We start from the raw sequence: 21,729 nt of genomic DNA on the forward strand, positions 1-21,729 counted from the left end.
CTGTGCCCCCATATCTAGGTCTCCTTTCCCATCTTGACCCTTTTTCTCTTAACTCCCCACAACGGCGTCTTTTCTCGTGTCCCCCACCTCTGCCTCGTTCCTGCTCTGGGTCACTCAGCCTCGCCTGACCTCTCGAAGCCTTCCCCAGGGCCCTGCCCATGCGCATCCGTGCCCCCGCTCCCCGGGCCTCCCCGAGCTTTGGGTGCAGCCGTGGCAGGAGCTCCTGGGCACCTTGGGCACTTGTGTCCTGCAGGCTGCAGCTGGAAGAACGCTGCCTCCTGAACCTGTATCAGAACTGGGAGGAGCGGGCCGAGGAGCACCTCACCCTGAAGCAGGAGGAAGGTGAGGCCTGGCCAGGGAAGCCCTCAGGTTGGCAGGACCCTCAGTCTTTTGGGGTTCACAGACCTGCGGTAGGGGGTGGTTTACAGATCAGACGGTTGCCCTGTGCCCACCCCAGCCCCGTGTCGTGGACCCAGGGGACTACCTGGCTGGGGGCTGTTCAGGGTAGGAGGTTGGCTCAAGCTCACACACTGCTGGGTGGGGGGCCAGAACTCATGCCGGGTCCTCTTGCTTGGGGTCCAGCATGCTTCTCCAGTCCACAGTCACCTCGCTGAGTGATAGAAGCAAGTTGTAGGTTTCAGAGCCATTTCTACCGCTCCCCACCCGAGCCCGCTCTCGGTCCTCTGTAGAAGCAGCCTGGATCAGAGGCAGGGCTCCAGGGCCCCGCCTGCCCTCCACCGGTCCGGTTCCGCCCCCTCCCGCCCCCACCCCAAAATGTAAAAGTTCGGAACACCTACCCTGGGTGAGGCCCTGTGCTCTTTGCTCTCCGTCGTCCTTGGGGCTGGGCTCTGTGACTCCACTTACCCAAACTGCGAGGGGGAGTGGTCGCTACTTTCCATGGGCTCCGGCGACGGCCTGCTCGGCAGTCCGTGCACACGGCCAGCCTGGCCCCATCTCGCCCTGGCCCTGAAAGAGGGGGTGTGCATCATTCTCCACCCTTCACTCCTCCCCAAAGTCTGGGGCCTCTGGCCACAGTAGCCCCTTCTTCCGCCTTTTCCGAATGTGCCCTCTGGCTCCCTCTGACCCCATCCTTCAAGCTACTCCTTCCAGCATTAAAGCCCTGTAGCCGTTGTTGGATGGGCTTTACCGAGTGAGTATAGCGCGCTCTGCCCCGCCTTGAGTAGAGTTCATGGACAACATGCCTCGTTGGCTTGGAGACCAGGGTTCCCAGCACAACCCTCAGCCCTAGCTGGTGAGGAAAGAGCTGGCTACGCTGCTCTGGGGGTCCAAACTGGCATACATCTCGGATGATGGGATTTGCTTCTGAGAGTTGTTCTGTTTCTTCCTTTTTCAGTTTGGCTGCTCACAGCACATCACCACAACCCAAGTCCTAGCCCCATCTCCTCCCCACATTTCAGTTCTGTGTATCAGAGGCTTACAGACTGAGAGAGTCTGTTAGGTGCCAGGCACTGAATTAATGCAGCCGCTCTTGGAGGGGGCACTGTTATGCCCATCTTATAGATAAGAAAATCGAGGCTCAAGAGAAGGGGAATGACTTGCCCATGGCAACTGCCCCAGTTTGCTTGGTCTGCCCTAACCAAGTACCACAAACTGGGGGGCTTAAAATGTATTTTCTCATAGCTCTGGAGGCTGAAGTCTCAGATCAAGGTGTCGGCAGGTTTGGTTCGTCCTGAGGTCTCTCTCCCTGGCTTGCAGGAGGCCACCTTCTCCCTGTGTCCCCACATGGTCTTTCCAGTGTGTGAACACATTCCTGGTGTCTCTTTGTGTGTCCAAATTTCCTCCTCTTATAAGGACACCAGTTAGATTGGATTAGGGCCAACCCTAGTGGCCTCCTTTTAGCTTAAGCACCTCTTTAAAGACCCTCCCTCCAGCCCGGCTAGTGTGGCTCAGTGGATTGAGCATCATCCCATGGACTGAGAAGTCCAGGTTTGATTCCTGGTCAGGGCACATGCCCGGGTTGCCGGCTCGATCCCCAGTAGGAGGCGTGCAGGAGGCAGCTGATTGATGTTTCTCACATTGATGTTTTTTCCTCTCTCTCTCCCTCCTCTCTCTAAAAATCAATAAAAACATTTAAAAAAAAAAAAAAAAAAAAAGAGTCCCTGTCTACAAATACAGCCATATTCTAAAGCACTGGGGGTTAAAGCTTCAACATACGCATTTGGGGAAGGGGAACACAATTCAGCCCATAACAGCACCCCAGAGCCAGTCATCTCATTAGCTCTGCTGATTCTAAGCCGCATTTTGCTGTGGGCTGAGAAACCAGACACCACATGTTATGACCAGGACATGGCTTCGGTACCAACTGGCACTGCTCTGGGGCTTTCTTGGCATCCTTCCTGGTCCTCTGCTCAGGTCCAGACAACTGCAGCTATCCTAGAAGCCATGTCTATGCAGACAAGGGACCACAGAGCACCAAATTCAAGGTGCAGACTGAGAGTCAGAAAGACCTGTTTGGCCACCTAAACTCTGAGCCCGTTTCCCCAACTTTATAAAAGGAACAAGCATTCTACTCTTATAAGGTTGTCGTGAGAATTGAATGAGATCATGGCTATAAACAGCTTAGCACAGAGCCTGGCACGTAGAGGGGTACTCCTGGTGCAAAGTGAAGGTTGCTAGTTGGCTTAGCTTCTGCCGCACCAGCTGAGCCCTCGGCCTGACCTTGTATAGAGAGTGGAGGAAGTCAGTGGGACCATAGCCTCCACTTTCATGCTTTTAGCTCCTTTGTCCCTCCACCCAGCCGTGCTAGGAGCGAACACTGGGCAAGAGGGTAGCTGGAGATGAGATGAATGATGGAAACAAGAAATGTCCTCCCCTCATGTAACTGCCCTGCCCGCCCCAGCCTTCCACAGTTACTTTGAGATCTTCAATGGCCATGGTGAGGTGGATGCACGCAGCCTGGAGAACGTCCTGCTCCTTGTGGGCATCTCCCTGACACCAGCCCAGATGGAGGATGCCCTGATGAGCGCGGACATTGATGGTGAGTGAGGGGGCTTCGCTCTGAGTCCCAGGCTGGGCCAGCCTCACAGGCAGTGAGATGGTGCACTGGACTCTGTGTTTAAAGGGCCCTTGGTTTAATGCTCTGCTGTTGCAGTCTAGAATTTTCTTTTAATTTTTATTTATTGATTTTAGAGAAAGGAAGGGAGAGAGGGAGAGAGAGAGGAACATTGGTTTGTTGTTCCACCATTCATGCATTCATTAGTTCTTTTTTTTATTCTCACCTGAGGACATTTTTCCATTTTTTTGTTCAGATAGAGTGGGAGGGAGAGAGAGGACAAGAGAGAGAGAGAAAGAGAAAGACAGACAGACAGACAGACATCGACATGAAAGGGACATCGAATGGCTGCCTCCCACACAATCCCAACCAGGGCCAGGGATGAATTGCAACCGAGGTAGGTGCCCTTGGCCAGAATCGAACCCGCGATTCATTGGTCCGCAGGCCGACGCTCTAACCACTGAGTCAAACCAGCCAGGGCCATTGGTTGATTCTTGTATGTGCCCTGACTGGGGATTGAACCCACAACCTTGGCATATTGGGACCACACTCTAAGCACCCGAGTTACCTGGTCAGGGCCAGTCTAGAAAATTCTTAATAATGTTTCCTGCATTTTCATTTTGCACTGGACCTCACAAATTATATAGCTTGTCCTAGCCCTGAGTTAATACTCTCTGAGCAACTGCTTAGTGCTAGGTTCTGGTGACTCGGAGATGACCAAGACCTGCCTCCTGACCCCACGATGTACGTGATCTGAGATCCCTTCCTTTTAGGCTCTCGTGTGTGCTGCATCAACATTCCCCTTGTGTCTTGGTCACTCATGTTACCAACTGTATGGCCTTGGATGAGTCACTGAAGTTCACCAACCCTCAGTTTCCCCATCTGTACAATGAAGCTGATGGCAGTACCCATCTCACTGTGCAGCTGAAACTATTTAGTGGGATAATCCAGGCAAAGCATTGAGCAAACATCTGGTGCACAGAATGTGTCCAGAAACATTAGCTGCTAGTATTACACATGGTTTGGCTGGCTAGACACAGGGCATGAAGGGCAGTGGGGCTGAGGGCCTGGGCTCCTGACCACTGCTTCCTCCATCACTGCACAAATGCGAATCTTCACACACAAGCCAGGAATTGACCCCAGCTCTGCTCGAACATGACCCTCGGCCTCAGGCCTCATCGGTGACATGGGGATAAGAGTACTGAGCACCCTCAGAGGGTGGTTTTAAGAATTAGAGATATTCACTCATTTGTCAGGTAGTTCAGAGAACATTTGCTAAGACCTACCTGTCTTAAGCCAGGAGGACACAGTGCAGAACAAAACAGGCCCAGTTGCTGCCTCCCAGAACCTCCATTAAATTCCAGATCTCTTGAGTATGTGGTTGAAGTACAGAGGTTTTTATGAGTGTTTGATGGGGATCTGACCTGGGATGGTCTGACTTCTCTGAGGGATGGTCAAGGGCAAGTATTAAGTGAAGGAGTTGGAGGGTGGTGGAGAAAACTCTAGGAGGAAGCAGCATGTTCAAAGATTCTGAATAGAGAACGTGGCCCGTTAGGAGAGCAGGTTAGTGCCGGAGGAACTTGGCACTAGATGAGTTGGAGACAGGTTGAACAGACAGGTGTAGCAGGGCCCTGAAGGCCAAAGTGGAAATCTGTGTGTACATATGTATTCTCAGGCAGTGACTAGGCCACAGTAATAATAGTTGCTGACATTTAGTGAGCATGTATCATGTGCATGGGCTGTTCTAAGCCCTTTGCCTCCTCATTTTATCTCCCATGAAATGGGTATTATGGTTACCCTCACCCTATAGATGGGAACACTAGGTTTAGTGGTGCTAAGGTCACATGAATAGTAAGTGGTGGACCTGGGATATGAACCCAGAATACTGCCTCTAGGACTCAAATTACAGAAGATTCTAACCCAGATTTTAATTTTCGCCTTTTACTTTCCTGTGTGCACCATGCTTTCTGTATTGACAATACATTACTTTTATGATCAAACCCAATGAGTAAATAATAACGATCACGCCTGGGTCGCAATGCCGGGACCTGCTCTGGAAGGCCCCTGCCCACCCCATATTCTTCTGGCCTCCACAGGAGATGGTCGTGTGGGCTTCAAAGACTTCTTGGCTGTAATGACAGACACCAAGCGCTTCTTCTGCTCCGTGGGTGAGCAGGGATGAACCCAGGGCAGTCAGAGCCAGGGGAGGGAACAGGTGGATTGGGGTGGGGAGCACCCAGGGCTACCAAATGGTAATGGCAACCACCATCCCATGTCCCCAGAACAGAATGTCCAGACGGACATGGCTCCCCCAAATCCCCACACTCTGCTCTTTGAGATCCTGTCCCTGCTGGTGGAGATGCTCGCCTTACCTGAGGCAGCCTTAGAGGAGATCACCAAGTAAGCAGGGTTGGCTGTTGGGAGGAGGAGGGCTGGGGACACAGAAATAGCACCTAGCGTTTTGGCAGCTGAGGACTTTTGATAGTTAGAAGCCTCTTAGTAACAAGTGAAAGAAACCCAAATAAAACTGGCTTAAGTAAAAGAAGAATGTATTGGCTCACATGACTGCTCAGGGCCTCAGGAATGGATGGGTCCAGGAGACCAGATACCATTGCGGCGTTTTTGTTTGTTTGCTTTATGTTTTTTAAAAAATATGTTTTATTGATTATTTAGAGAGAGAGAGAGAAACATCAATGTGAGAGAGAAACACTGATTGGTTGCTTCCTGCACACCACATACTGGGGACTGAGCCCACAGTCCAGGTATGTGCCCTGGCTGGAAAATCGAACCCGCAGCCTCTTGGTCCCTGGGTCGATGCTCAACCACTGAGCCACACCGGCTAGGCCATTAAGGTGGTTTTCGCTCTCCTGCTCATCTCTTTGCATTGGCTTCGAGCTCAGCCAGGCTCTTCCCAGAGTGGGAAGGATGGCAAGTGGCGTCCCATACTCATACCCTCTTAGTTTAGCAACCTCAGCAGCGAGAGAAATTTTTCGTACAGTGCCTATATAGGAATGGATGTGATGGAGCCTGCCGGGGGCCAGAAACAGAGATGGAAGCCTCCCTTTGTTTCCAGGGTGGGCCAATGGGTGGTTAGTGGTTTCACTGGGGGAGAGATGGCTACACACAACAACATCATGGAGAGCTAGAAGCAAAGGGTGAGGGCAGAATGCCCAGGAGGCCTGTCTATCACAGAGGCTTGTCCCTGCCGCTCAGTAAGTTGCATTGTTTTTTTCCTACCACAGATCAGACCTTTTTTACACGGGGTGGGGGAGGGGAGAGTGACTGCAGACTGCTCCAGCAACATCAACCTAGCACCCCCAAAGACGAGAACTACGCTCCTCCCAGCAGCTACACCTCGCTCTAAATATCTGTAACACTGAAGAACATTAATGTATCTACTTAAAAGCAATAAATCATTTCCCCAGTTTAAAAGTAGATTATTTCCAATAACCTTGAAGCTCCCACGTGCCCCACCCCAATCACAAAACTTTCCCCCCAAAAACAAACTAACCATTATTCCCTTGCTTTTTGTTTTAAAAAGTCCCTGCTTATTTTTCCCCTCATTGTTTACTGAAAATGTCAAACATACAGCCAAGTTAAAAGAATTGTACAGTGAACAACACAGACACCCACCATCTCGGTTCTACCACTGCTGTTTGCCACACTTGTTTTACCTTCTATCGATCCACCCCTCCATGTATTCATCAGTCCATACTGGGGTTCTTTTTTAAATATGTCTTTATTGATTTTTTTAGAGAGAGAGGAGGGAGCGAGAGATAAAAACATCAATGTGAGAAACAAGGATCGGCCGCCTCCTGCACGCCCCCTACTGGGGATGAGCCTGCAACCTGGGCATGTGCCCTGACAGGGAATGGAACTGGGACCTCTCAGTTCACTAAGCCACACTGGCCAGGCCATATGGGTTGTTTTTTTTTTTCATCTCAAAATAAATTAGTCATTTCCCTCTAAATCAGTGGTTCTCAACCTTCCTAATACCACAACCCTTTAATACAGTTCCTCATGTTGTGGTGACTGACCCCCAACATAAAATTATTTTCGTTGCTACTTCATAACTGTAATTTTACTACTGTTATGTCTTAGGCAACCCCTGTAAAAGGGTCGTTTGACCCCCCCAAAGGGGTCGTGACCCACAGGTTGAGAATCACTGCAAATGCTTCAGTATACATAACATTAACTAAAGGTCAATATTTGCTCAGAGCTTTTTGTTTCGAGGTGTAATTTGCCTTCAGTGAAATGCAGAAATCATCACTGTGTGTCTCAATAGATGCCCACACCCCAATAACCTGAACCCCTCTCAAGACTTATAGAAGTTTACCATCATTGCAGAAATGCCCTCATGACCCTTCCCTGTTGGTCCCTGAACCCACCGCTCCAGAGGCAAGCCCTCCTCGAATTTTTTCCATCACAGATTGGTTTTGCCTGTGTTGTGACTTCATATAAGTGGAAACATACAGTATGTAGTCTTTTCTGCCTAGTTTCTCTTACTTGGCACAATTGTTCTGAGATTCACCCACGCTGTTGTGGGCATCGATAGTCCTTTGCTGTATGAGTGGACCACAGTTCGTTCATCCCTTCTTTTATTGATGGATTCTGGGCTGCTCCCAGTTTGGGGTTATAATAAACAAAGCTGCTTTTATCATTTTTGTGCAAGTCTTCTTGTGGACATATATTTTTATTTTCTTGGATAAATACCCAGAAGTAGAATTATTAGGTTAAAGAATAAGTGTTTTTACTTGAGAGAGTTCCAGTTGCTCCATGTCTTATGCAATTTCGGTAGTCAGTCTTCACTTCATTCATTCTGGTGGGTATATAGTGGAGCGCTTTTTTAAAACTCACATTTGTTGCCCTGGCCGATTTGGCTCAGCAGTTAGAGCGTCAGCCCGCGGACCAGAGAGTCCTGCTAAGGGCATGTACCTCGGTTGCGGTTAGTCCCCAGCCCCGGTTGGGGTTGTATGGGTGGCAACCAATCGATGTGTCTCTCTCACATTGATGTTTCTCTCTCTCTTTCTCTCTCTCTATCTGAAGATAAATGCAAAAGTGTCCTCGAGTGAGGATTTAAAAAAAAATTTTAAACTCACATTTGTTTGTATTCCTGAATATTTTTTAATTTTATATGCGTGGACTCATACTGTACGTCTTCTGTTACCTGCTTTTTCTCAATGTTTTCTTTTTTTTTTTTTTTTTTTTTAATCCTCACCCGAGGATATTTTTTCCATTTTTTTGTACAGATAGAGTGGGAGGGAGAGAGAGGAAGGGAGAGAGAGAGAGAAACATCGACGTGAAGGGACACATCGAGTGGCTGCCACCCGCACGACCAACCAGGGCCGGGGACAAACTGCAACCGAAGTACGTGCCCTTAGCGGGAACCGAACCCGGGTCTCTCCGGACCGCAGGCCGACGCTCTAACCGCTGAGCCAAACTGGCCAGGGCAATGTTTTCTTTTTTAATTGACTTCAGAGAGAGAGGCGGGGGGGGTGGGGGGAGAAACATTTGTTGTTCCACTTATTTATGCACTCATTGGCTGATTCGTGTCTGTGCTCTGACCAGGGATCAAACCCACAACCATGGCGTATCTGGACGATGCTCTAACCAACTGAGCTACCCGGCCCAGGCTCTCCTCAATGTCATGCTTTTGTGATTCATTCATGTTCTTGTGCAGAGCTGTAGATCATCATCATTTTCACTGCTACTTACTGTTAGGCAGTATGGCTATATCACAATATATTTGTTCGTTCTGCAGACAGAGGTTAGGACTATGTTTGGTTTCCAACTATGGCAGAAACAGTCTGAATATCTGTTTATGTGTCCTGGGACACACAGGCAAGAGTTTCTCCAGAGCAAGAGTTTTCATATGTTTTGGTCTCACGATCCCTTTACACTCTTAAAAATGATTGAGGACACCAAGGAAACTCTGTCAATATTTTCTATATTTGAACTTAAACTGAGACATTTTAAAAATACCTATTCATTTATTTAACAATAACTCCATTACATGTTAACATAAAAAACATTTAAAAAAATTTTCATAAAAAAATAACTATTTTCCAAAACAAAACAAAATAGATGAGAAGAATGACACAGTTTTATAATATTGCAAATCTCTTAATGTCTGGCATAAAAGAAGAGGGTGGAATTCTCATATCTGCTTCTGCATTCAATCAGTTGCAATACGTTGTTTTGTTTGAAATATGCAAATAAATCTGGCCTCACACATATATGTAATTGGAGAGGGAGCGTTTCAGTAGTATTTGCATTTAATAACCACATATCATGTGTACATTTTTCTTTGATACTATACCAAATTTGACAAGTGGCAGTGTCTTAAAGGTTGCTTGCAATATGGAATCTGAAAGCACAGCAATGAAGTTTTGGACTCTTTTAAATAAAAATCTATTGGTCTGCCTTGTAGTTTGAATGGATCTTTCCCCATGAATGCTTCTGTAACATGCATTGGTCATTTGGAAAATACTGTGTATCTTCCAAATGTTGATATATCTCATTATAATTATATAGATATTATATGTTTAATTATTACCATTACCACTAATATCAGGAAAGTCTTGAAGTACTAGAAGTATCATGAATGGCTAAAGTTCATTAATTTCTGCTGCTATAAACTGTGCTGTGTATGAGCATTGTAGATGCTTGTGATAATGGGTCCAAGTTTTCCAAAACTCTAACTTTTATGTGAAAGTTTTGATTTTATCAACAGCAACAAAAATGCTGTGTCAGTTTTTATCGAAGTGATGGGCTCACTTCATTTTGGGGAAAATAACCAACCTTCCTTCACCCTTTACCCTCCTAGAATTACCCATTGAGACTGGCAGGAGACAGATTAACAGGAGAAAAGCATATGAATTTTATTTACACATACCTGGGCACCCTCATAAGAACAATAAAGACTCCAAGAAGTGACTAGAACTACGTGCTTATATACTCAGTTGAACAAAGGACAACTGTGGAAAAGTCACTAAAATGTATGGGCAGAGCAAAGGAAAGCAAACTATGTTAACAAGGTCTGTTTGCACAGAGTTCTCTTAGCCAAGACTCCCTGTCTCTTGTGACAAGAATGTTCCTTCCTCTTGGCACGGGGAGGGCAGAACTATTTTCTCCGGCTTTCAGAAAGAAAAAGGAAGGTCAGTGTGCCCTTTTTTCATCTGCTGTTTTTCAAGTGATTATTATTTTAACTCAAAATAATCAATACACCAAAGTAGCCTATTTTGGGGGTGACATGTCCTGAACTCCTTTGTCCCCGCCATCTGAAACTTAGCAGTTTCACATATTAAAAGTTTAGCTGGCGGCTGTGGAGAGAAATTCGAGTTAAAAGCTCTGCTAGAGGGGGAGGAAAATATAGATGGGAACAAGCAGGAAAGGACAAATCTGAGCACACTGTCCCATATTTCAGTGGATCATTCTCTCGTTAGTCCTGAGAACAGGTCAGTTCAGTTAGACTTGTGGCTCACCTGCCGAGGCGTTGGTGTATATGGGAGCCGGGCACCACCCAAGTGAGGCCTGTGTGAGTAATCAGGCATTTCATGAGGGCCATTTCTTTGAGACAAAAGAGAAACAGAGGTTAATGGTGAGTGCAAACTGTAGGCTCAGTTTTTGAGTCTAGAGGGCAGTGGGTCAACAAGATTTTTATACCTGGGGCTCAAAGCATCTTTAGATGGTAGAGTGAGGACGGGCTGTGGCAATCTGATCAAGTTCCTGGCTTGCAGCTGGAATGTCTTTGGTGATGGCACAGAGTGACTGAGTAGTCCAGTGAATTTTAGAGTGGCCCATACAGCTGCAGGCACAAAGATTGTCTATATATGATCGGTTGTGATATTTTGGGGCAAAGTTTATATTTTCATTCAGCTTTAGCTTGTAGGGCTTTGAGAAAGAGGCAGTCCTAGTTTTTAGCACGTTGCCAAGTCTGCAGGGTGGGAGAAAAATCGGAAATGTTAATTACTGACAAAGTGTATAAAATGGCAGAAGTCAGTTTATAAAGGGGACAAGCAGCTCAAAGTCAGTGAACATGGCACCGTTCAACAACTCACAAACGTGTTATTGTTTTTATTGAAACATAGAATTTTTTTCTTCTATAGTCACCTCCAATTTTATCAAAGGTAATCAGAGAGTAATTTGTTTGTAAAAATAAGTCTAGTCTCATTAAACTTGGTTTGACTTTATAAGTGTAGCAAAAACAGTGATTGATCATATAGGCTCTTTTAAGGTCTGTTTTTGCTGCAACTTTTCATGAGGAATCTCAGATTGGACTTTTCAAAGCCTCTCGAGGCTACGGAGTCAAGGCAGAAACTTGCCATGAGCATTGCCAGAGCTCCCCTCTGGGAAAAAAGTGTGAAGAAAATAAGAGGTCCAAACCTGCCCTGGCCGGTTTGGCTCAGCGGTTAGAGCGTTGGCCCACAGGCCAGAAAGTCCCAGGTCTGGTTCCTGCTAAGGGCACGTACCTCGGTTGCAGTTTGTTCCCGGCCCTGGCTGGGGTCATGCAAGTGGCAACCACTCGATGTGTCTCTCTCACGTTGATGTTTCTCTCTCTCTCTTTCTCCCTCTCTCCCTCCCACTCTATCTGAAGATAAATGAAAAAAAAAAAAAAGTCCTCAGGTGAGGATTAAAAATAAAAAAAAAGGTACAAACCTCCAGTGATTAAAAAACAAAACAAAACAGGATGTAATGTACAACATAGGGAAAATAGTCAATATTATCGTAATAACTTTGCATGGTGACAGACGGTTACTAGACTTATTGTGGTGATCACATTGTAAGGAATACAAATACTGAATCACTATGTTGCACACCGTAAGACCTGGAACTCTGATATTCAGGTACCAGGCCAGTATCTTAAGAGGGCTTTCTTTCTTTCTTAATTATTACTGATTTTACAGAGAGAGGGAGAGAGAGAGAGAAAAATCGATGAGAGAGAACACAGACTGGCTGCCTCCTGAACGCCCCCCACTGAGGATCTGGCCCAAAACCTGGGCATATGCCCTGACCGGGAATTGAACCGGCAACCTCTTGGTACATGGATCAATGCCCAATCACTGAGCCACACCAGCCAGGCTTAAGAGGGCTTTCTAAGCAGTGTCTCCATAAAGTCAACTTTAGTCCTTTAAACTGTCTGTTCATATTTGACCTATATTTATCATTTTCAAATATGACATTAGTGTCAAAGTCTTGGTAACATAATCAATATTTTAAATTATATCCTGTAACAAGGAGAATAGATTCTTATTAAATTGATGTAAGTAACTACATTGATATGAAAATAAAAATACTTATGGAAGCCCGGCCAGTGTGGCTCAGTGGTTGAACATCGACCCATGCACCAAGAGGTCGCCAGTTTGATTTCCGGTCAGGGCACATGCCCAGGTTGTGGCCTGATCCCCAGTGGGGGACATGCGAGAGGTGGCCAAATGATAGTCTCTCTTATGGATGTTTCTATCTCTCTCTCCCTCTCCCTTCTTCTCGCTTTAAAAAAAAATCAATAAAGAAAAGAAAATACTTATGAAAATAAAAGTATTCGAGTTTTGAATTTTAGAGGGATCAGGTAAGAAAATGTTGTTTTAATATTGTTTACAAAGGTATAATTTGACCAAACTGTTATAACTGATTTTTGTTCTGCTTATCTTGAGTTAGCAGTTTTAGGACTCCATCACTTTTTTCATCAGAATTCTGGAAATTCTTACCCAGTTCAGTGGTATGATGTTAAAGTTATCACAGACCTATAATCCAGAGTACTCATCAGAGTCTTTTGCATAAATGTCCTTGAAGATGAAGTATTTTTACCTTTAGTTGATTGCAAAAGCTTTCAGAGAGGAATCAGAATAAAACAGTAACTGTGAATTAGAAAAGACTGAAAATGGCCATGGTTAAAGATCTGATGAGAATTCACTTATATGCAATTAACAGGGTTATTTGATTATTTTTGTGATATACAGCATTTTAAGATAACTGGAATTATGACTGATAACATTATACCAAGTCATATCAGATATCTAGGAATTTTATACAGTTTCTAGTGCTTTTATGTTGACATAAGAACATCCAAACTAGAGAATTTTTGTAAGAATTTATTTGAGCCAAACTGATTATATGTACCAGGGAGCAAGATCTCACACTCTGCAGAATAACAATTTATGCATTTGAAATTAAGGAGGGGATGGAAGGAATATTACATGAAGGTGAGAGAAAGCAAGGCAGGGACTGACTCTCGAGGGCGGCTGCGTCTTAGAAAGAGCAGTCTGAAATGGTGGTTCACACATTAGAGTACCCCATGCATATTTTGTAACTCTGCATAGCTGCAGTGTCTTTGGTATTTTGATACACTAATCCCATCTTCCTAAACTCCGTTCTGGTTTACTACTTCCCGCACTGCGGTCCACAAAGTACCTCCAGAAAAAATTCTAGGGAGATCATAAGGCTCACCTCATTGATTTCTCTCCTCTCAGGGATCACAATCTTGTGCTACTTGTTGTCCAATATCTGACAAGAGTTTCATATATTTTGTTCATGTATCTAATTATTTATAGCATTAAGACAAGTTCAGTATTAGTTGCTCCATCATGGCCAGACACAGAATTCTGTTCATCTTTTTTTTCCCCCTTATTCTTCAAATTGGATGATTTCTATTTATCCTCAAGTTTACTAATTCCTTTTTCTGCTATCTTTAATCTGCTGTTAACCCCATTCAATGACTTTTTCATTTTAGTTATACTTTTCTGTTCTTGAATTTCCATTTGTTTCATGTTTATAGTTTGTTTCTGTTCATTCATTAATATCACATTTTCTTTCAATTATCTGAACATATTTTTAATAGCTCCTTAAATGCTGTTGTCTAAATCCAACATCTGGGCAATTTCAGGGTTGTTTTTTTGTTTTGTTTTGTTTTGATCCTCACCCGAGGACATTTTTCCATTTTTTGTTCAGATAGAGTGGGGGAGAGAGAGAGAGAGAGAGAAACATCGACGTGAAAGGGACACATCAAGTGGCCAACACCCACACGACCAACCAGGACCGGGGACCAACTGCAGCCGAGGCACATGCCCTTAGCGGGAACCGAACCCAGGTCTCTCTGGTCCGCAGGCCGACACTCTACTGCTGAGCCAAACTGGCCAGGGCTCAGGGTTGTTTTTTATGAGTCCCCCCCATCCCCCTTACTATGAGTCACATTTTCCTGTTTGTTTACAGGTCTCATGATTTTTTATTACATCCTGGACATTTTGGGTGATATGGTTTAGAAACACTTTGGTAAGTGTTCATTTTTGTTCTTGTAGGCAGCTGATCATCATGAATTTGTGTAGGCTTAATTTTTTACTTTATTAGGGTATAATTGTGAAAAGTCCAGGTTTTTCATAAGTCCTCTAACCTGGGAAGACAACTTCAAATGCTGTTTCTCCTGTGGATTTGAGTCTCAGAGAAGGTCTATAGTAGGCAGGGGCTGGCAAACTGAGCTGCAGGCCACATATAGCCTGCTCTGCTTTTATAAACTTTCATCAGAGCACAGCCACACCCATTCATTTACATATCATCTATGGATTCTTTGATGCTACAATGGCAGAGTGGAATAGTTATTTATTAACATTATTGTGATGATGAAATTCTTTCTCCTTGTAGTTATATCAGGTTTTGCTTTACATTTATTTCATGTTTAGAATTTTATATTCCCTGATGAATTGAACATTTTATCATTATATAGTGATCATTTAGTCTCTAGTAATGCTTTCTGTCCTTTCTAGTTTTTAAAATATGAATATGGCTATACCAATTTCCTTTTGCTTAGCATTCAACGGATATGACACACTTCCCACTCCTTGAAGTCTTCCTTCCAATGGCAAGCACTTTTGACTCCCCTTACTTCTAAAACATTTTTTAAAAATGTTTTTATTGGCCTTGGCCGGTTTGTTCAGTGGTTAGAGCAACCAATTGATGTGTCTTTTCTCACATCAATGTCCCCCCCCCCCCCCCGCTCTATCTGAAGCTAAATGAAAAAATATCCTTGGGTGAGGATTAAAAAAAAAGTTTTTATTGATTTTTTTTTTAGAGAGGGAAGGAGATAGAAACATTAATGTGAGAAAGAAACATCCATTGGCTGCCTCCTGCACGCCCCCAACTGGGGATTGAGTCCGAAACCAAGGCATGTGCCCTGACTGTGAATGGAACTAGGACCTTTCAGTCCAGTGGATGATGCTCAATCCACTGAGCCACACCAGCTGGGCTCCCTCCTCACTTTAAAAAAAATATGCATATACTACTATATTTTGGTTAGTAATTTTTAGACTAGTATCTAATGTCTTCCTATGATGTAAGGATTTAGCTAATACACTATCCCCTTAGCTTCCCCCTTCCCATTCCAATATATTCATCATTTTTTACTAAATATGTGGGGTTTTTATTATTATGGTTATGCAACTGTTCATAGCTGTGCATTTTATATACTATGATTTCATTTCCTTTTTTTTTTATTTCCTAAAATGGGCTAATGCCTTTTTTTGTTTGTTTGTTTTGTATTCATTGATAATTTCTGAATCTTCCTAGTGTTTATCTTAGATGGGGGCATGTTCTAAATAACTCCATTCTTTTTGTTTAGAATTAATATCTTTATAGGCCTACTGCAGAATGACTACTTTGGGAGTGTGTTGTTATCCTAGAATTCTTTCTTCCTTTCCTCTAATGAGGATTCTGTTTGCTGGATATCTTACTCTTTCTTGTTTGTTTCCTAAAGAGGAGCATGTTTTCCAAGTAGCTTTTTGGGGTTAGAAAGTCAGTAGTAATTCAACAAGTATAGAAATGCCAGTCCTCAAAATTCTGTCGTTTAAGCTATAGAGAGCAAATCTAAACTATCCTACGTGGCAGTTGCACTGCCATTGTTGATCTCCCTTTATCTTCGCCTCTCTCCTGTGTTAGATCCTGTGTTCTGTATGTGTATCTTCCTTTTCTTTTCTTTTTTTAATGCCCTTTTATGTTGTTGTTTTTAATCCTCACCTGAGGATATTTTTCCATTTATTTTTAGGAAGACTGGAAGGTAGGGGGGAGGGAGAGGGGGAGAGAAACATTGATGTGAGAGAGACATATCGATTGGTTGCCTCCTGCATGACCCCAAATGGGGCTGGGGGTTGAACCTGCAACCCAGGTATGTGCCCTTGACTGAGAATCAAACCCACAGCCCTTCAGTCTATAAGCCGATGCTCCACTGAGCCAAACCGGCCAGAACTATGCCCTTTATTTTTGAAGAATGTTCGTTCTTCAGTAGCTTCTTGAGAAAGGATGTGTGGGAGGTGAAAATTTTGAGATTTTTTTTTTTTTAAGTCTGTAGAAGTATTTTTTACCCTCAAACTTACTGAATAGGTTAGCTGGGTATAGAATTCTAGGTGTCTTAGTTAAGGAATAGACCCAATGTACTAGAGTTCAAACAAGATAGTTTATTCCTCTCTTATATTAACAGTCTGGAAGAAGCAGGCAGGACGACAAAGTCCCCCCAAACACCCAGTTTCTTTCCAACTTAATGTTCCACCATTCCCTAGGTCAATCCTAAGCCTAGTTACCAGCAACACACCTGAATTCAAGCTCACAGGAAGGGGAAAGAGAGGAGGTGGGAAGCAAGCAATTTCCTTTAAAATTGTGGCTGAGAAAGTTGTGCACACACTGCTCATGTCTACTGGCCCCTGTGGGTGAAGTTATTTTCTAGTCCATCTTTATACTCAGTGCATTGCCTTTTTAGGTCCTAGTTTTATATAGGGGGTCTAGATCCAACCTCTATGTGAGGCTCTTATTTTCTACTTTCTGTGTATGAAGCCCAACAAACCCCAAAAATTCCAGATCCCAAGAATAGGCAAAGGCCCTAGCAGAACCATCCATCAGCTTAAGCCCTAAGAGTTTCCCAACACCACTGCCTACAAAGGCCAGGTTGTCTGGCTCTGCCACCTTGCTGCCCTCACACACTAGGCTCTAGCCACTCTGGCCTCCTTGCTATTCCTAGAGGTCAACAAGCTCTTTGCAACCTCCTGGTCTTCTCACACATCACTCCCTCCAGATATCCATTTGGCTTACTCCCCCTCCCCTTCATTCTGCTCAAATGCCATCACCTCCAAGACTTTTGATGACAGGTGTGAACAAAATAGCCCCTCACCACTACCCCCTACCTAGCTTTGCTTTTGCCTTAGAGCACCCATGACTATTGACATGGTATGTTTTATTTGTTTATGGTCTACCTCTCCCACTAGAAATGTGCCTAGGTAGCTGACTTAGAAAGTTATTCCGGGGAATGGGAGTGGGGAAGGGACATGAACAGCAGAGGAGGAGGAGCCAGTACAAGGATGTGCTACTGAGTCAACCACCCAGAGGATCTTCTTGAAGAGACTATGAATGGTGGATCAGAACTCGGAGGAAGAAAGAGAAAGAAGCCTGTATACTTCAGCTGCTGGCTCCTTTGGTCAAAGGGGGCCCCCTACGAGTGTTTAATTCCCCTGCATTTCTGGGCTTCACATGGATCAGAGAAGCTTGGGTCAGGAAGCAAGGGGCTCAAGCCTTAGGCGAGACCATGTCAGCTTGTGCCTGAGCAAAGCTGGTGGAAGCCCTTGTGGAAGTGGTTGCTGTGGCAGTGGACAGAGTGAAAGGATGGGCCGAGAGACTATGATAAGGGACCCTGTATGAATAAATACCCTGTACCATTCTTTCCCAAATACTTAAATGAGTGGCCAGTACACACTAAACACTCCATGAATATTTGTTGAATGAATGACTGGTGCTGCAGTCTAGTGGAGAAAAGGCAAGTAGTGATGCGTTAAAATAAAGTGGGCTGTGGGTTACGATGGAATAAGTACAGGTTATTGGAAGCCTAGCCGGCTGGGAGCCTAGCTAGTCTGTGGGCGGAGAGAAATTCTGGAGGAGATAGCCCTTAAGCTGAGATCTGGAAGACGAGGAGTTAATTGCACATCTGGCTTATAAAACACTTGAACAACTAAGTAAAAATATCAGTGACAGAAATCAAAGGTAACATTACCAAGCTCTTTCCATGGGCAACATACTTTGCTGAGTGCTTGACGGGCATTGTTATTTAACCTATAAGGTGGACTTTTTGATCCATTTCACCCAGGGGACACCTGAAGCTCAGAGAAGTCAAGTGACTTGCAGTGACAGAGATGAGATAACCATTTCCCCCATTTTACATAGGGGTGACTGTGACTGGGGCTTAAAGCAGAGCAATGACTTGCTCATGGTCACAGGAAGTTAATGGCAGAACTGGGACTAAAACCCAGGTCTCCCAACTCCCGGGCCAGTGTCCCTGCTCCAGAGCTGGCCAGACAGAACAGGCACCCAGGAAGAGTGAGGGAAGAAGAGGGTGAATTAAACACGGCCAAGCTGAGCTTTGTGGGCACTGCATCCCCAGCTATTACCAGAAGAAGCTGAAGGAAGGTACCTATAAGGCTCGAGAGATGGAATCGGCCATAGGCCAGCTGCGGTCCCGGAAGAAGCTTTCCTACAACCCACAGCAGGCAGACACCTTGGAAGTCCCAGAACGAAGGGTCCTCAGGATCCTGAGCCGGCTGAAGCAGCAGAACTATGGTGAGGGCCCTGGGCACAGTGGGGACTCTGCTCTTTCCCTGGACACAGCTAAGCCAGAACCAAGCTGAGAGACATGGTTTTCCCCTTCAGGGCTAACTGTGTCCATCAGTCAATGGCTGATAATCAATGCCCCATCTCCAGCCCTCTGACAAAGGCCTTCCGCATGGACTCCTCCCAGGGCCTTAGCCCTGACCACAGGTTGGTCTCAAGAGCCAGGACAGAGAATGGAGGGTTATCAGCACTCACAACTCATCACTGATTGAGGGACCACTGTAGTCACTCACTGTGCTAGGCCTTTGCAGATTTACTACAATTTAATCCCCATAATCACATATATACCCCACTTTACAGATAACTGAAACTGGGTAAGTTTAAGGAACTTGCCCCGGGCCCCACAGCCAGCATGTCAGAGAGTTTATACCCAGATCTGACTCCAAAACCTGTGCTCTTTTCACTGGGTGAGGTGATAGTAGTTACCATACATTAGATTCCTACTGTGTGACAAGTGATGGTCTAAGCTTTCCAGAGTCTAGAGTGTGCCTGCCAGACTCTGCCAGGACCTATCACAAAAGACATCTTTTTAAAGCTGTTACTAGCCTATAGGCTGTGCTCAGCATTTAGCTAAGTGCTTTGCACATACTATCCCTTTGATCCTCATCCACTGTGAGGTGGGTACTACTATCATCTCCAGCTCATATAGAGGTTTGGAGAACTAATTTGCCCAAATCCACCCAGCTCATTATGTGGCAAACCCAGGATTTCACTTGGGCCTGCCTGCCTCCCAAGGTTGGGTGTATTCTCAAACATCTCCCTCTCCTGCCTCCTCCTCCCTCGCCAGCTGCCAATCTGCAGAGCCCCTACGCCCAAGTGCCCTGCATCCCACTCTGCCCAAAGCTGGACAAGAAGATGGTCAGCCGGAAGCATAGCAGCCACTACATGCTGTACCAGTGCACCCCCACCAGCCCGAGCTCTGACATCCATAGCCTCTTCTTACAATCAGGATCGCAAGGAAGCAGGTGAGTGCCCAAAAGGTAGGGGCCCCAGCCCAAACCCATCCACCTACCTTCCTTACTAGGCCCTTGGCCTATAACCTGAGAATCCATCCTTCTGAGAAATGATGCCCAGGAGACTGTTGTTCCAAGGAAGAAAGAGGAGAAGGGGGGGAACTAACCTTTGTTGAAGGATTTTGCACCAAGTAGACTATTCATAATCAGGGTACTTACTTAAGACTTCCTGTGCCCAGGACTCAGTGGTACATGCCGTCTTTCTCTTAGGCTGGCACTACCTGCCTTTCTCATCAGGAGTTTTAACACTCAAGTCCTTTGCCCAAGTCTGGTTCCATGTTAGGAGTAGCAGAAAACAGACTTAGCATCTGGGTAGAAGAAAGCTTCCCCTGCAGCAATCTGGGGATAAAAGAACACTGGACTTGGAATCAGGCCCCAGAGCCCGACCGCTAGCTTCCCGAAGGAGGATTCCTCTCCCCTTGGGCACAGGGCAATTCCTCGTTTCCTCCCACCCTTCTCTCCCACCTCTCTCCCTAGGGAACACAGCTCTGACAGCCGAAAGTGGCCAAGCTCTGTGCCGGCTCGAAACCACTGACCCTGCAGAGTCCTGACACTGGACAGCTGTTCAGGACCTGCAGACAGACAGGTCATCAGGCAGGGACCACTGCTGGATTTTGCTTTTGTGGCTTGGTAAGCCAATAAACACCAAGAACCTCAGCCTTTGTGCCTGGTGCTGGGGCCCCTGCCCTCTGGGCACTCACCTGCTTCCTTGAGATCCTGGTGCCAGGGAAGACCCCTCCACTTGGGTTTTTACCCCTCCACTGGGCTCTCAGAGCACAGGGCCCAGCCTCCCTTAGGTTTGGGAACCCCTGAAACAAGATATACCTCAAAACCCTGCCCAGGGTCAGAGTTCTGGCTAGAGGTGGCCCTGGGTGCAGTCTGATCTTCTGAGCACTCTCAAAGAACTAAGCTGGGCTTCTTCTCAGAGGAGTTTTTCCTTTTGGACTAGGAGCCACACAAGGGCAGGAATTCTCTCTACTTGCTCAAAGGGAGTGGTGAACATAAGGGAAATACCTGGGAGAGATCCTGACCCGTGAAAGGGGCAGACCCCCTGGAAGAGCAGGAAGGGCCTCATCTATGCTCTTACCAACAGAGCCCCAGGACCTACGGGTCCCCTTCCCTTGGAGCCTAAGGGTGTGAGTCCTTGCCCCCCAACATACACACCACCCCAGGCCTACTTCTCTAACAAAGAGAAAGAGCCCCTCCCTGGGACTGAGCAGAGGTAGCTCCCAGTGGTTAAATAAGCAGCCACAGCAAGAAGTTAGGAGGCCAGGGACTGAAATGAGGACAAGGCTCTGACAAGTTTAAAACATGTATTTAAAATACAATTTATAAAATGCTTAATCTGCCGACTCAGGAGCCCGCGGTGCGGGGTGGGGTGGGCAGCTGCCCGCTAGACCAGCAGAGCAGGACTGCAGGGGTGCGGCCCTCCCTCCCATGCCCTTCTGTTCAGACACCCAAAGGGCCCATGTGCACCCTTGGAATCACATGCCAGAAAATAGGACCCCAGAGGTTTCCACAGTCTCTGCTTAGCAGGGAAGCTGGGGCAGCCCTACCAGCCCATCCCTGAGCAGAGCATCCCCAGATGGGGCAGAGCAGGGTATGGCTGGGCTGGACAGGGCAGGGTGGGGCAGTGGGCTCTGGAAGGGGCTGATGGTAGCAGATAGGGTGTTGCCTCCTGCCTGCAGGTGGGGAGCACCCTGATTGAGTGGGCTGAGAAGGGTTGGTCACCAGGCCCAGACCCCCAGCTCCTTTGGTTATAGGCTGACAAGAGTAGTGGCTCATGGGAAGCAGTTAGCTGGAAGGTCGGAGGCCTGGCTCATGGGGTCAGGAAGGAGCTGGGGGAAGGGGACAGTACCATGAAGGCAGATAAAGGGGCAGCAGCCTCAGGTCTCTGCCCCCGACCCACCGGGGGTTTTCTAAGCCAAAGCCTGCAGCTTACTTAAAAAAGTTTAAAAAAAAAAATGCACTTCAGGAAAAGTTACAGACAACTACCAAAAAAAAAAAAAACAACCCACACCTGACAGACACACACGCACACACACGCACACACGCACACCAAACCGTTCT

General features: G+C 46.0%; 1 protein-coding gene and 1 long non-coding RNA gene across 2 annotated transcripts in view; one reads left to right on the forward strand and one right to left on the reverse strand.

Annotated features, from left to right (window-relative positions):
* SPATA21 (spermatogenesis associated 21) overlaps positions 1-20,194 on the forward strand; it is a 33,615-nt gene extending 13,421 nt beyond the window's left edge. The window contains exons 7-13 of the mRNA XM_036257009.1: positions 254-342; positions 2,861-2,998; positions 5,110-5,181; positions 5,296-5,413; positions 18,420-18,595; positions 19,434-19,611; positions 20,137-20,194. Of these exons, the coding sequence (XP_036112902.1) occupies positions 254-342; positions 2,861-2,998; positions 5,110-5,181; positions 5,296-5,413; positions 18,420-18,595; positions 19,434-19,611; positions 20,137-20,194 (829 nt within the window). The remainder of the gene's footprint in view (positions 1-253; positions 343-2,860; positions 2,999-5,109; positions 5,182-5,295; positions 5,414-18,419; positions 18,596-19,433; positions 19,612-20,136) is intronic.
* Positions 10,495-12,831, reverse strand: LOC118626954. Its single transcript, XR_004958982.1, has 3 exons — positions 12,721-12,831; positions 10,679-10,949; positions 10,495-10,582 (listed from the first exon to the last, which is right to left on the reverse strand). It is a non-coding gene; the product is annotated as an uncharacterized LOC118626954 (long non-coding RNA).
* Positions 20,195-21,729: the final 1,535 nt, after the last annotated feature.

The sequence above is a fragment of the Molossus molossus genome, unplaced genomic scaffold (genome assembly GCF_014108415.1).
Source record: "Molossus molossus isolate mMolMol1 unplaced genomic scaffold, mMolMol1.p scaffold_m16_p_12, whole genome shotgun sequence".
Lineage (NCBI taxonomy): Eukaryota > Metazoa > Chordata > Mammalia > Chiroptera > Molossidae > Molossus > Molossus molossus.